At 34.2% G+C, this 15,349-nt stretch overlaps 1 protein-coding gene across 1 annotated transcript; it reads left to right on the plus strand.

The window, feature by feature from the left end:
• The first annotated feature begins 10,622 nt into the window (after positions 1 to 10,622).
• Positions 10,623 to 11,123, plus strand: LOC17887747 (putative F-box protein At5g44220). Its single transcript, XM_006295778.1, has one exon. The coding sequence runs from the start codon at positions 10,623 to 10,625 to the stop codon at positions 11,121 to 11,123; it is 501 nt and encodes a 166-aa protein (XP_006295840.1).
• The last annotated feature ends 4,226 nt before the right edge of the window (positions 11,124 to 15,349 follow it).

Below are 15,349 nucleotides of genomic sequence, written 5' to 3' on the forward strand. Positions count from 1 at the left end.
ACTCCCGAGGGCTATGTATTCTGATTCAATGGATGACAGCAAGATACAGTTCTGCTTCTTACTATGCCATGAGATAAGATTGTTCCAAGAAAGAAACCACTGCCTGTTGTACTTTTCCTGTCAATAAGAGAACCTCCTTGCATCACAATAACCAACTAAGCTCGAGTGTGTGTCCTTTGTGTGGCTCAGACCATAGTTGACGGTCCCTTTTACATACTTGATATTCCATTTTACTGCCATAAGATGTGATTCCTTTGGATTTGCTTGATAACGAGCACATAGTCCCACACTAAAACGCAAGTCTGGACAACTAGCAGCTTAGTACAGTAAGGTACCAATCATTCCACAATATTGTGTTGCATCAACACTTTTTCCACTTTCATCTCTGGAGAGAGTCTTCGTCGTGCTCATAGGGATTTTAGCAGCCTTGGTCGAACACAGTCTGAACCGTTTTACCAGATTCATAGCATAAGTGTTCTGAGATATAGTGATTCCCGAATCCGATTGGTTGACCTGTAGTCCCAAGAAGTACTTGAGTTTGCCTACCATACTCATTTTAAACTCAGACGTCACTACCTCAACAAAATCTTGAACCAATTTTTCAGAAGTGCTTCCAAATACAATGTCATCCACATAGATATGAATGATGTGCAGTCATTTTGCATCGTTTAACTCTTAAACCAATTTTTTTATAAGTGCCTCCATATGCAATGTCATCCACATAGATTTGAATGATGTGCAATCATTTTGCATCGTTTTTGACAAATAACGTCTAGTCGACACTTCAACGCACGTAATTCTGACTGATCAAAAATGAAGTAAGCTAGCTTCAATCCGTACAATGCCTTGTTTAGCTTGTAAACGTGATTTGGAAATTCCAAACTCTCAAATCATTTTGGTTGTTCAACATATACTTACTATTGAATAACACCATTTAGAAATGCACTTTTGACATCCATGTGATGCAGTTTGAACTTTATGTAACACGCAGTTCCTAGTAAGAAACGAATGCATTTTAACCTTGCCACCGGGCAAATGTCTCATCAAAGTCGACACCTTCAACTTCTGTGTAGCCTTGAGCTACAGGCCGAGCTTTGTTTCTAGTAACATTGCCCTCTTCATCACTCTTATTTTAAAGATCGATTATGTTCCGATGACATTTATTCTTGAAGGACGTGGAACAAGATTCCACACATCATTTCTGATGAACTCTTCTAGCTTCTCATGACAAGTAAGAGTCTAAAAATAATCAGCAAGAGCTTCATTCACATTCTTTGTTTCAACCATCAAGACAGAGCACGAGAACATGACAACATCAAAGGATGCAAATGAGGCCATCTTCTTATAATCTTTTTTAATGCCTCTTGTTTTTCGCTCTCCGTCTAAGTCCCCTATCACATCACCATCAGAATGATTTTTGTGAACTTGCAATTGCAATGGTTGTTTCTCTTCTTCTAATTCATCGTTTTCTGTATCAATATCATTAAGCTGCACTTGAGTGCCTTCAAGAATTACTTCTTGAATCTTATTCTCTTTCGGACCTCAAGTAATTGTTTCTGTTAAGACATGAACTATGGAATACTCCCATCATCAAAGACCACATTCATGGATTATTCAAATCTTAACCTCTTTTTATTCCAAACCCGGTAAGCAGTACTATTCGGAAAATACCTTCTTCACTTCGAGAATCAAATTTTCCTAGTTGGTATTTGTCATTCAAGATGTAGCAAGCACATCCGAAAATGATCAGGACATTGACATATCTTTTTCCAACAATACTTTCAACCTGCATTGGACCCATTAAGTCCATGTGAATAAGATCCAGCTCATTAGATGTTTGTATTCCTTCTACTCGTTTGTGTTGTACCAACGGGCGGACCCACATTGTCGATAGTGGTGGCACTTCCCCAAGTAACATATAAAACTGAGAACAATTATTATTAACCAATGTTGTTTAAGTGGTGATATGGTTAAGTAAGTATTCAATAAAAGGTAGAGGTGCCACGTTCGATTCCACCTTGCAACATCTTTCCCCCATTAAATTATTTTCTTGGGTCCGCCCGTGGTTGCACCTTTATTTGCTTCCCCTCATTACACGCAGCACACACAATTTTGTCCACATGCTTTAAGTCAGGTACTCCTCTTACCATGTCATTGCTCACAAGTCTTGATAGGCTTCTAGCATTCATGTGTCCCAAACGTTGGTGCCATAACACTGGATCGTCTTTCTCAGCTTTAAAACAGTTCTTTCCTTCTTCAAACTTTAGTGCGGTTTTCCTTATCATTTGCCCAACATCTCACTTTGTTAAAATTCACAGTTAGACCTTCGTCACATAATTGGCTAACACTGATCACATTTGCAGTCAAGCCTTCAACAAAGTACACATTGGTGATTTGAGGTTTCTCAACTTCATTTAGATCACCTTTTCCCTTGATTTTTCCTTTAGCTCCTCCACCGAAAGTTACCTTGCTTTCTCTAACTGCTCTATAGTTACTGAGATTTTACTGATTTCCAATCATGTGTCTTGAAGCACCACTGTCGAAGTACCATGGTTTAGAAGACATAGTTTCTGACGAAGTATAAACAACATGATAGTACAAGTCCGATCTTGCAACATACACTTGTGCTTCTCTTAACCTGTGTGGGTAGAACTTCCCTTGTTGCAGCAAATTGTATCTATAGCGGTACCTCTTGATGTGACCTTGAAGTCCACTATAGTAGCACTCAAAACCACTAATTGTTCTCTAACGATGATTATGTAGTTTCCCTGTTGCACGTTTTGTTAGAACAGCTCTTGGTCTGTTTTCTGATTTAGTCTGAACAGAATTTGTTACGACATTCTGGCTCTTCACAAAGTTAGTTTATCCACTTGACTCACCTCCTTGATAGCCAAGTCCGAAATTAGATTTTCCAACTCTTCCAGTAGCAAGAATACTCTCAAGATCCTTAGTCCCACTATTTATCATGTAGATCTTCCTTTTTGTTTCATTTAACTCTTGTGTAAGACTTCTGTTCTTCTCATTTTCAGCAGCAAGTTCATGAGACACTCTTGAGTTATTTTCCTTTTCAGAAATGAGTTCTTTGGTTAGCTAATCATTCTAAACTTGAAGAACGATTTTTTCTTCTAACAAAGACACCTTTTCCTTTCCTAGTGCATGCCAGCTATCATACAGATTTCTAAACTCATAATTAATATCAAACTCTTTTTCTGCATTTGATTTACTTCTTGACTGAGCTTTCTCGTTGACCGTGTCCGATTCACTATCAAAAGATGAATCTTCATCTTCAAGATTTCCCATGAATGCAACATACTTAGTACACTCATCCGTTGAATCAACGTCCTCAGACTCATTCTCGCTTTCCACAATAAATGACTTTTCTTTCCTAGTAAGTGAACCTATGCAGTCTTACTTCATGTGGCCAACTCCTTTGCATCCAGTGCATTTTAGTTCCTTTCTTTTTAGTGATGGACACGCAGCCTTAATCTATCCATAGTCTTGACATTCATGACATTGAATGTCACTTTTCTTGCCATATCTTTCTTTGTCTTTATCACGTTCATTGCCTTGATTCTTCACAAATCCCCTTCTTTCAACCATTCTTACCGCTCTTGTGAAATTCTTAGCCATCAAGCTCATCTCCTCCTTAAGATTCTGATTTTCCTGTTTCTCACTAGATGCCGTGAAAGCCATTCCTTTAGACGTATTGTTTTTTCCAGCAGTGATTTCCAATTCATAGGCTTGCAGCATGCCTACTACTTCTTCAAACTCGATAATATCAGTGTTTAACAATGTAACCATTGCAGTACTCTTGCTTTCAAACCTTATTGGTAAACATCGAAGAAGCTTCTTGACAAGTTTCTTGTCTTTGTATTTTTTGCCAAGATTTTGTGCTTCAATTGCGATTGCACTGAGTTTTCCACTAAACTCCTTGATCGTCTCAGATTCTTCCATATTTAGATTTTCAAACTTAGATGCCAGCATATCAATCCTAGATCATTTGACACTGCTTGCCTTTCATATGCTTTTGCCAGCTTGTCTATGCTTCTTTAGCTGACTCACAGTTCTGAATCCTCTTGAACTGATTCTCACTTACAGAATTAAGTATCAGAGATAACGCTTTTGAATTTACAGTAGATTTAGCTTCTTCTAAGTCAGTCCATCTATCCTCAGGCTTTAGAATATCCTCCCCTTCTTTAGTTTTCATGACAGGTGGAGACCATCCCAAGTTTGTAGCAATCCAAGCTTCTTTTCCAAGTCCTCGAATGAGAGCTCGCATCTTCACCTTCCAGTGACCATAGTTGGACTTCTCAAGCATAATTGATCGCCCAACAGCAACAGACTCTTTGGTTGAGTCCATCCCTTCCGCAAAAACCTCACATGTTGTAAAGATACAACTTGGTACAAATGCCCGCTCTGATACCAAATGACAAACCAGATGAACTGACAACCAATAACCAAAACTCATAACCACTGAGTTATACTCTTTATTAGAAATTTGATTAAGAACGTTTACAACTTTCTCAATTGGTTTTACACACAGCCTGAAATGATCCAGCTTGTCACCTGAGATTTCTAATCTTAAACAAGAACGAATCTCTAAACAACACTCTTTCTTATCCTTTTTTTCAATCTGAACCAGAGTAACACTACTCTCTTAAAAGAAAAAGCTTAGCGATACTATTTCTTCACTTTAACGGCTAACCCTAGCAAGCAACACACCAATCCCTTTTATATTCATCAGATTGTTGGATCTTCTAGGTTAGCATTACGATTTTGGATACCACCAAATCTTCATGCGAATATCTTCTTTCTTAAAAAATACTTTTCTTTCCTTAGACCCTCCACGTCATCAGGTCTGTTAGCATATTGTCCACGTCAGCTTTGGCTCCTTGCTTATTACGCTTTCAATCTGAAACAGCTTCCAGCTTGTTCCAACAAGTCCACATCCTTGTTGCACTTACATACAGTACAACACTGGCAAGTATTTCTAGTTGGCCGTATCGACGGAGCGTTTCCCAGAGATTCAACGACTAAATCAGAGATTAGATGAAGATGATCCAAATATTAGTTGATTGCTACTTATTCGGAATTTTTTTGGGGATGAAATATTTGCAAAGGGATACAAAAAGGTCACTGGTTTTTCTCTTTCGAAGCATTCTAAATAGATCAGAATGAAATAAATGCAAACGAATACGTGGGTGCTAGGTGGGGAAGAGGAATTATCATGGAGAAAGAAATATGGGGATGATAAGTTTAAATGAGTTTTAAATGAGTTTGGGTCTAAGCAGAGTGAGTTTTAAATGAGGTGGGTTTAAATGGGGTGGATTTACCCATATTAAATTTTTTAATTAACCATGATTATAATCAATCTAATTATTTATGTACATGTTCCTAAGTTGATAAATTTCATTTTCATTGTTACAAATTCACGTTTTTTTAACATACAGTAAAACCTCTATAAATTAATAATGTTGGGACTATAAAAATCTATTAATTTATAAAGATTTTAATCTATCGATAAATTTATAGAGAGAGTTTCCTAATTTGGAAAGTTTTTTTTAAAAAAACTATTTATAAATAAAATATAACAAAAACTAATGTGTCTATATATACATATATTTTGAAAAGTTGACCTAATTATAAATTTATAATATTGATGGGACTATATATTTACAAAAGATTTTGAAAAAAATTATTATCTTATTATTTTATCGAAATGTGACTAAAATTACACTAGTCCCAAGTTGGGACCAAAGAAATTTATTAATCTATAGAGAATATTACTTTATCGAGTATTAATTTTTAAAGGTTATACTGTAGTTCCCATACAGACAAAGATGTTTGCAATCTACACATGTAGTTTTTAGTTACCTTATTAGCTAACAAACATTCCTACACACACATGCATGTACTAACTTAATATGGATATAACTTTATTAGAATATCCTTCCACAATTCTTTTGTTTATGATTCCATTAGAAGTAAAACAAAGGTTTTGTATTTTGGATGCATCAGTTCTATTGCCATTCTATTAGTTCTCTCAAATGACTCATTAACAACGTTGCCTGTTATTTTATTTCCTTATATCTAATCTTATTTTATTTTTATCATCAATTGTTTTTATTTTCATTTGATGGATATAGTATTTCTTACACTCAGTGAGATTTTAGTGGGGCTTTCTACTAATCTCCGACACATGATCGATTGGTTGGAATATGAAAATTCACATGATATATTGCCTGAATATAGACCACATGTTTGCAAAAGGAGTAGTTAGATATTTATTCAGGAGTTGCAAAGGAAATGAAAAAAGTAGATAACATATGCATATGTTTACATATTAGATCATCATTCTATAGACGCTAACTGATTTATGGATTTGCCGAAGTTGTTGATGATAGTCCTAGAAAATCATCTACAACCATTTGTGGGTTTGCCGGAGTTGTTCCCACGATATTTGTAAGATTCATAAATATAAACTAAGAAATGGATCGTTTCAGGTGTTTTGATACAACTCAAGAAAGTTGTGAATCAGATTGATGATTACATTCAATATGACAACAATACTTGAATAAAAATGGTCGAAGTAAATAAGATTCTTTGATTGATATACGTTTAGGAAATATGGATTGCAAGAAAAAAAAAATTCCTTATCACAATAGAAAAAAAACTTATGACACTTTTGATCATGAGATGTGTTTTGTTGAAGAAGTGGAAAGCTACACCTTGTGCAGTCTTAAAATGGTTAGGCTTGAAGGATGGTGGTCTCAAATCTTGAATTACCTCACCACCATGCTTATGCTCAACTCTTGTACATTTACATTTTTCCAAAACTATAATTAAATAGTATTTCATACAATATTATTATAAAGTATTTGAAATATGAATAGTGTATTCCAAGAATTTTGGTAATTATTCATTACCCAGCTTAAAAGTTTGTATACGACACTTGCCTCTATTACGAGAGTAATTATATTAGAGTATATATTATTCAAGCACGTTGCACATGATTTTATTTTTTGAACCTCTTATGTCAATGTAATTTTTAAGCATAAATATAATCATTCAAATTGTAAAAGATAAACATATGTAATTAAACATTAGACTTATTTTATCAATTGATATACAGTATATATTGTAGACTTAATTTAGTAATTATACCCTAAACATTGAAATCTATCCAAATATGTGAGTAAACTTATAAACATAGACACAAACTACCTTTGTATGTGTATAAAAATTTATATAACTTTCATAAACACTGTTAAAATAACTTTTTTGTTTTAAAAAAACCTCTTAAAACCTTATAAACCCTTTTAAAAACCTTATAAAACTTGTAAAAACGAATTAAAGCCTTTTAAAATATTATAAAATATTTTTATCGAATCTCCCAATAGTAGTTATTATATAGAAGTACCTTATAGTCAATATAAAACTTTATAATTTTCTATATTTAAACAGAGGTATTTTTGAAAATGAATAGATAAAGGGGGTATTTTTAAAAAGGGGTACACCAAAAGTGGTATTTCTCAAATTCTCAATGATATTTCCTAACCTCCTGTTTTTTAAAAAAACTTTTCTCACATATATTTTTGACTGCGCAATGTAATTAAACATTAGACTGATTTATCAATTGATATACAATATATATTGTAAACCTAATTTTGCAATTATACCTTAAACATGATTATACCATTATTCTAAATAAAATATTATTTCCTACCCTCCAGAATTTTAAAAAACTATTCTCGCATATATTTTTGACTGCGTAATTTATCGTACTTCTTAAAATTAGTTGATTGTTACATGAATAATTTTTCTTTTTGATAAGTTTATAAATTTTATATTAAAATATTTTTAATATATGTATCTTGAATTTACACGTGTCAATATCTTATCGATACAATTGAAACATGTCACGATCTTATTTAGATTAACTTTAGATTAACTTTCTAAATGACTAACTTATCGATACAATTGAAACATGTCACGATCTTAATGACTAACTTATTTAGATTAACTTTCTAAATGAAAATATTTAAATATTAAATAATATTCATGATAATGCAAATATTTTCTAAGATTAACTTATAGTTGACTAATTTACTATATTTTTTATTTCTTTGTTTATTTTTGTTTTAGACCTAATATTTACAAATTTTTAGGGGGAATTTGAAAAATACATTATTTTCCATTATAACTTTTTAAAAATACTCCTCTTTCTAATTTTATCAAAAAGTCAATATAAAATTTGAAATTTATCAAAAAGATAGTTGTAAGCTTATATTTATAGACACAAATTATCTTTATATGTGTGTAACTTTACATATATATTTCATAAATACCTTATAAATACCTTTTAAAAATCATTTCAAAACCTTATAAAAATTTGTAAACCTTTTAAAACCTTATAAATATTTGGATGTAGTCTCCTAGTAGTAATGATGATCTTGATGTACCGTATCAATCATATAAAAGTTTATAATTTTTCATATTTGAAAAAGGTATTTTTGAAAATGGATAGAGAAGAGGGGTATATTTAAAAAGGAGTACACCAAAAGAGGGATATTTTTAAAAAGGGGTACACCAAAAGGGGCATTTCTCAAAAATTCTCAAACTTTTATTACTTAGTTTTTTTTTACAATTACTATCCTTTTTCCTTTAGGAGATTACTACTAAGTAATTGTTAAATTTCCTGAATTTTTTTTCTTCTTTCTATTTTGAAAATATTCTTTGTTTGAAAACTAATTTATAGAATTTTTACCACTAATTTTTTGACATTTGTCAATATTTTATCAGTTCAATTAACACATGCCACGGTTTTGTTAATGGCTAACTTTTAAAAACCCAACTTTATATAATAAGATAGATAGATAGATGTCCAAATGGTTAAGGCCGACTTTGAATCTAATAATATGTTTAATATCGTATGTCATGCATGTTTTTAATCTTATTTTAAACTATAAATATAATATTTTAATTTAGTCATGTGAATTATCTTCCCAAGTTTTGGTAATTTATTTTTATCACTTTAATTACCAATTATTCTTGTCATCCTAGCTCAATAATGCACTTATTGCCTCTTCAGAACTTTGATACAACAAGATCCATGCTCTCTATATACACTTGATTGATTGGGAACCTTAGAAAACTCAACAAATATTTTCTTGGGACTCAACTCAAGATTACCATTAACGGAAAAGGATCTTGCTGGCCACAAATGCTGATTTCGATGGAACTAGTGACATAGGCTTAACCCCTTTCACTATGTTACTAAGCACTATATACTAAAGCTATTTATGCCCCATTGGTAAGATTTAAGCATAAGAAAAGCTTGACTATGAGAAAATACATGTTATGGACTAAACGAATTCCCTAGAGCAGCATTATGAGATAGAACGCACTCACTAGTCTCATAACGCAAAAAAGCGTTTCCAAGCTAGCTAGTACACAAAAGAAGGCACATTGGAAATTGAAAGGTAAACAAAACGAGGACACATAAGATAAATGAAATTGATGTAAGGTCTTATCGATGATTTACTTTGGTCTGTAATCCATTTGGATAACAGGTTTGTTGTGTTATCATTATTATGTAATTTAAGAAGAGTTTAATTAGATTTGAAATTTTTTGTTTTTTTTTCCTTTTTCTTTTTGTTTTTAGGTTCAATAATTAGGATCGTTGTATTTCTACATTTTTTCAGATTTAATTAAGAGAGTGAGAGTTCCTCTCGAAACTTATCTCTTGCCTCGTCGATTTCTTGAGAACTAACATATCAATCCAAATAGAGCCCAAACTTTGTCATCGATGTAGAAATCTCCGAAAAAAAAGTTCAAATCCCATTTCTCCCCGAAATAAAAGTTCTAAACCTAATTCCCCCCGAAATCAAAGTTCGATATCTAATTCTCCCCAATTATGGGTTTTCACTGGTTTACTATTTATTTAACCTCGATGTTTGATCTCGATGTTTAGAACTTTGATCCCGATGTTTAGAACTTTTATTTCGGGGGGAAATAGGATTCAAACTCTTTTTCCGAAATATCTTCATCGGGATCAAAGTTCGGGATCTATCGGGATTTATACATTATTTTCAGGGGAAATAGATCGTTTTCCCAAAAAAAAATTGGTAAATTACTTACTTCCCAAATTTTTTTTTAAATGCATCTATTATAACATTTTTGAAGTACAATTTTCTGGCCACCTTTGGTTTAATTGTTTTTCCATCAAATGCCCCTCATCTTTAACTGAACAGTCTATTATCATCACACCAAAAAGAAAAATCTATTATCATTAAGTATAATTGTGACAATATTCGTAACGGGTCGGTTTTAATTAGTTAATTGCAACCCATATTGCTTCGAATAAATTTAGATTTATTTCCTATCTAATTGAGATTTTAGATTTGGAAGTATATATTTAGAAAAGCAAGAGAAAATTCATTTTCTTGTTATCAGAAACGTTTGCCGTTTTAGTCCCCATGACCCGTCACTCTTCTCTTGATTAAAAAGTAAAAAAGGCAAACATGTTTTACAAATCAAATGGCGTTTTCTTAAAAAAGGCGGCCAACATGATCCTTTTTGCTTTGGGTTCCTCTCCACCAGAGCGAGCGAATTAGGTTTCGATGAGCGACTCAACCAACGAGGCAGTGATGGAATCAGCATCGTCGTCCTCATCTAAGATTAAAAGATGGAAGATCTCAGATGGCGCTACGAGCACCAAGCTTCCGATGGATCTGATCATGGAGATACTCAAACCAGTACCGGCGGAAACCCTAGTGAACTTGTGCAAATCGAAGCCATTGGCATCAATCATACGCGACCGTCATTTCAAGAAACTGTTCCTCACCCACTCTTCTTCTCGACTCGGTCGTCTCTTTGTCTCCTTCAGACGTTCAGATGGTTATAATTTACTATCTTCGTCGCTCCCAAGACAAAACCCCCACCCAAGTGTAGAAAGTGAAGAAGGAGAAGCCTTATCTGTAGCTGATACTTACCTTAGGCAACTTCCTTCACGTTTACGCCCAATCAACTCTTCATGGATTCGTGGTTTGATTTGCTATAGGTTTTATTGCTTTGGTCGTTCTACACTTATGGTTTTGTGTTGGAAGCGGCAAAGAGAGTAAATTATAACCATCTGAACGTCTGAAGGAGACGAAGAAACGACCTCATCGAGAAGAAGAGTGGGTGAGGAACAGTTGCTTGAAATGACGGTCGCGTATGATTGATGCCAAGGGCTTCGATACGCCGGTACTCGTTTGAGTATCTCCATGATCATATCCATCACAAGTTTGGCAAATACTGTAAGAGAGAGACAGAGAGACCAAAAACTTAAGGCTTTCAAATTACCTAATAGCTGTTATGAAAACCATTCCTGCATATGTTTTAGGAAGTGCAATTTCCAGCAAACAATACACCTTAATTCGCATAAATGATGTTTTATGCCTAAATAATATCTGAAATGAACTCATGCAGCAAACAAGTTTCGAAGATTAGAAATCGAAAAGGAAGGTTGTAGTTGAGAAACAAAACCAGAGCTTTGCTTTTCTTGAAGACACCTTAGCTTCCTTTGACATTCGAAAGATGCTTTTAATCATGTAATTTCAATACAACTTTAAGGTTTCGTTAACAAATCTACGCATCAGAAACTGCATCATAACTAAAATAAAGAGAAAACATAATAGAGGCTGAGGGTCTCCTTGAGAGATGCTTTGTTAGCCATTCCACTGATCTGCAATTATCCATAAAATTCTACACAATCATCATCCAAAAGACAAATCAATCACCTAAAATCATCATCCAAAATCACAAATCAATCAACTAAAATAGAGTTCCTCTATATATATAGAGATAAAAATAGCAATCTCTATAAATTAGATACAACTTTGACGTATTGTTAACAAGTCTTAGGAATCACAAACTGCATCATAACTTAAGTACAGAGAGAACACAATAACCAATCTAAAACGATCATGACAGTAAAACTAAAACGATCATGATAGTAAAACTAAAACGATCATGATAGTAAAACTAAAACGATCGTACCAAAACCAGAGCGAGATGAAATTTAACAACAAAATCAATCCGATTTAAAACAATCTATCCCAGAGTATAACAAAAGGGAGTTTCAGGTTCAGAGTTACGAACATTGTTAGGGTTTTGAATATCTTCACGATCAAGCGTTTCTGAGTTCCGTCTTCATCTTCTCAATCGTCGTCGTTGCTGCAGAGATAGAGAGAGAGAGAACCACACAACACAATCGGACTTTGAGAGATCGCACAATGATTTTTGTTATATATACGAATTTGAAAAAGGACTGTTGCGTTTCCAATGGCTCAATTAGAGAAAGAAAGATATTTTCTCAAAGGTCGGTGTTTTGTGATTTTTGATATTTTCTGGGTTTTTAACCCAAACGGTCGAAACTCTCTCTCTATTTCATTCATCTCTCTATTTCGTAGTTGAAAAAGATACTTTTTCAGGATTTAATTTAACGTTTTCACGTCCACGGTTTAGTTCTTCTTCTTAACGACCGTTTAAAGGAGGGTGGCCGGTTTTTTACACCATGTACATTTAGCTTTCTCAGCTTATCCTTGATCGGCTCAAATTTACCCTGAGCTACTCTCTCAAATAAGAGATCACTGTAGTACTTAGGGATCGAATCCACAGAGACTCAAAGATTACACAATAAATATTTGGTAATAAATTAAGCTAAGCAAGGAAGGTTTTAATATTAAAAACAGCAGATTAAATTAACGATTGGTTTTAAAACAATAATAAGGAAACGCTAGGCCTAGGGATATTCTCATGAAATTCAGAATTGCAAATAAACAATTGTCATGATTTATAAAGCACCGTTCTTGAACTCAAATCACAAAAATATAATCAATCAACTTTCGTTGCAAAGACTATCTATGTCTAGAACCCTAAATTTCAAATCTCTTTGCAAATTTATAAGTTTAAGACATGCATTTAATTCAGGTTTGATAAGTTCACAAAATTCCTGAACCAAATCTCTTTGCGAATAGGTATTTTGCTCATCTAGATTATATTCAAGAAATCAATAACACTTACGTGTCTACAAATTAACCTAAGATCAGATTCTAGGTTGCTTTCACTACTCTAGAACAAATTAACCACAATCTAGATGAAGAACTCTATTGATTCAATCCTAACAATCTAACAACCTAACAATTCATGAATTCCTTTGAAAACCCTAAACCTAACAAGAAATCTACTCACACATGGTGAATGAATCAAACATCATGAATAAAATAGGTCTCATAAAAGAAAGTAATAGCAGAAGTAAAGGAGTTCTAAATCTTCTCTGAAGAAGGTTTTGATTCTTCTCTCCTGGCTCTCTACAAATCTCTCTCTCCAAAATAAAGCTTAAGTCTTAACAAAACCCTAAAAACTCAATATTATATCTTAACCACGAACTGGGCTTAATTGCAAATTCGAGAAACTTCTGGGCCGAATCTACAAATTTTCTGAACTTCAATTAAGCGTGAAATTCAATTGCCGTCAGATATTGGTGTCGATCGCACCCTAAGTTGTGACGCTCGACACTTACACCAAATATGCTCTCCCAGTACGTTCCTTCGGCACATCTTCTCCAAATGCTCCCAAATGCTCCAAAAAGCTCCAATACATGCCAAATAGCTCTATAAATAAGACTTATATCATGGCCAAAAACCCTTAAAAACCATGATATATCAACTCCTCCAAACTAAGCCTTTGCTTGCCCTCAATCAAAACATAAACTTAACTTGTAAAAGAAGTTTGAAAACGCGGGAACTCACTTAACTACAGGAAACTCTTCTTTGCACTCTTCATCGCCTTGACTCTAGAACTTACTTTATGTACTTTGCCTATGAGAAGCATCAACATTCCTTACTCTAATCCCACAATCCTTAGAAATCTCCAGTCTCTCCATTGTCATCTCTTTACATAATTTAAAACAAGTAAAGATGAATTCTTACCGAGGGAATATCGATCAATGGCATATGGACTCTTCTCAAACCAAGACATTCTTCGTATTATTTCACTTCTTCTCCCTTTTCTCACTTCTAAGGTAATCGACATCTCCCTACTTTTCTAGGGTATCATTTTATTTTTTCAACGATTCCTTTTTCTTCTTTTTTTTTATTCGGCGGGTATCCATGAGATCCGAAGTATGCACGGGTTTACGCGACATCCCTCATATCACTTCTACCTATAGCCTTTTCCACAGTTTCTTTTAAAGAAAAGGAATCATACTTTGAAGAAGTGCAGTGTCTTGTGCGGCTTGAAGAAGAACTCTATTCCAATGTATACCAACTCCCAAGGTAAGATATTAAGTCCTGATAAAATTAGAGAGAACTTTAGATTAACTGGAAATCCAATGAATAAGGGCTTTCAGGATTGTTCATACAGCTCATAGTCATTCCAAACTTCGGTTATGAGATCAAGCATAATCAAGAGTCATAAGAGTGTTAATCCAAATCAGAGAAACTGATCTTAGACTGAGTTCATAGTTCCCTACAAAAATTTTGACTCAATAAAACAATTTTTTTTTTTACTGACTCGATAAAACTCCAAAACAATAAACAAGGTTAGTAATTGCCTCCCCAAGACTTAAACAAAACTGTCCCTAGTGTTACCAAGTCTAAGATTGGCGAATAAAAGAAAATAAAACTAAAATAAATGCAAAAGAAATAGAAAAACTCACAAGTGGGTTGCCTCCCACTAAGCGCTTGTGTTCAGTCACTAGCTTGACTTTGTCGGGGCTCATGCATCCGGTGGGTCGGGAAGCGGCACTGAATGCCTCCGAGAATAGTGTCTCATCATCCAAGGTGGTGTATAAGCATTAGGTATAGGAGATCGACCAATTACACGAGGAACAGCAGCAGGGCATGATCTAGGTATGGGTGGGACACTTCTTCTACCTGCAACATCATGAAAAGAACCAACAAGCGCTCTACGATAATCTCGTAGCTTGGTTAATTGCAAAACAGTCTTTGTACCTTTGAAAGTCTTATTGATGATATGAGAAGGTGTGGGTAAAGAAGTTGCGTACCTTTGCTTTTCTCGAGGTCTGTGGAGTATGGGTGGTGAAGCTTTCCGATTTAGAACAGGGCTCAAGCTTGCAGCAATAAGATCAACCCGAAAACCATTCGTTTTTGGCAAGTTTGGACTGTCGTGACGAGGGGTGTCGATCAACACACTGGTGGTGTCGATCGACACTGAGCCTGCTGCTCGTGTTTCTGCACTTTTTCTGCAATTCATCTCGGCGATCCTCATCTCTAGCACAAAAACGTCATCCTCCAGCAACTTATCAATAGATAGAACCTCGCTCTGGTCCTTAGCAGTAATC

This window comes from Capsella rubella, unplaced genomic scaffold, assembly GCF_000375325.1.
Source record: "Capsella rubella cultivar Monte Gargano unplaced genomic scaffold, Caprub1_0 scaffold_4, whole genome shotgun sequence".
NCBI classification, from domain to species: domain Eukaryota; kingdom Viridiplantae; phylum Streptophyta; class Magnoliopsida; order Brassicales; family Brassicaceae; genus Capsella; species Capsella rubella.

What these genes read in the sequence shown, in the direction of transcription:
- LOC17887747 (XM_006295778.1), top strand. Translation starts at nt 10,623, where the DNA reads ATGAGCGACTCAACCAACGAGGCAGTGATGGAATCAGCATCGTCGTCC.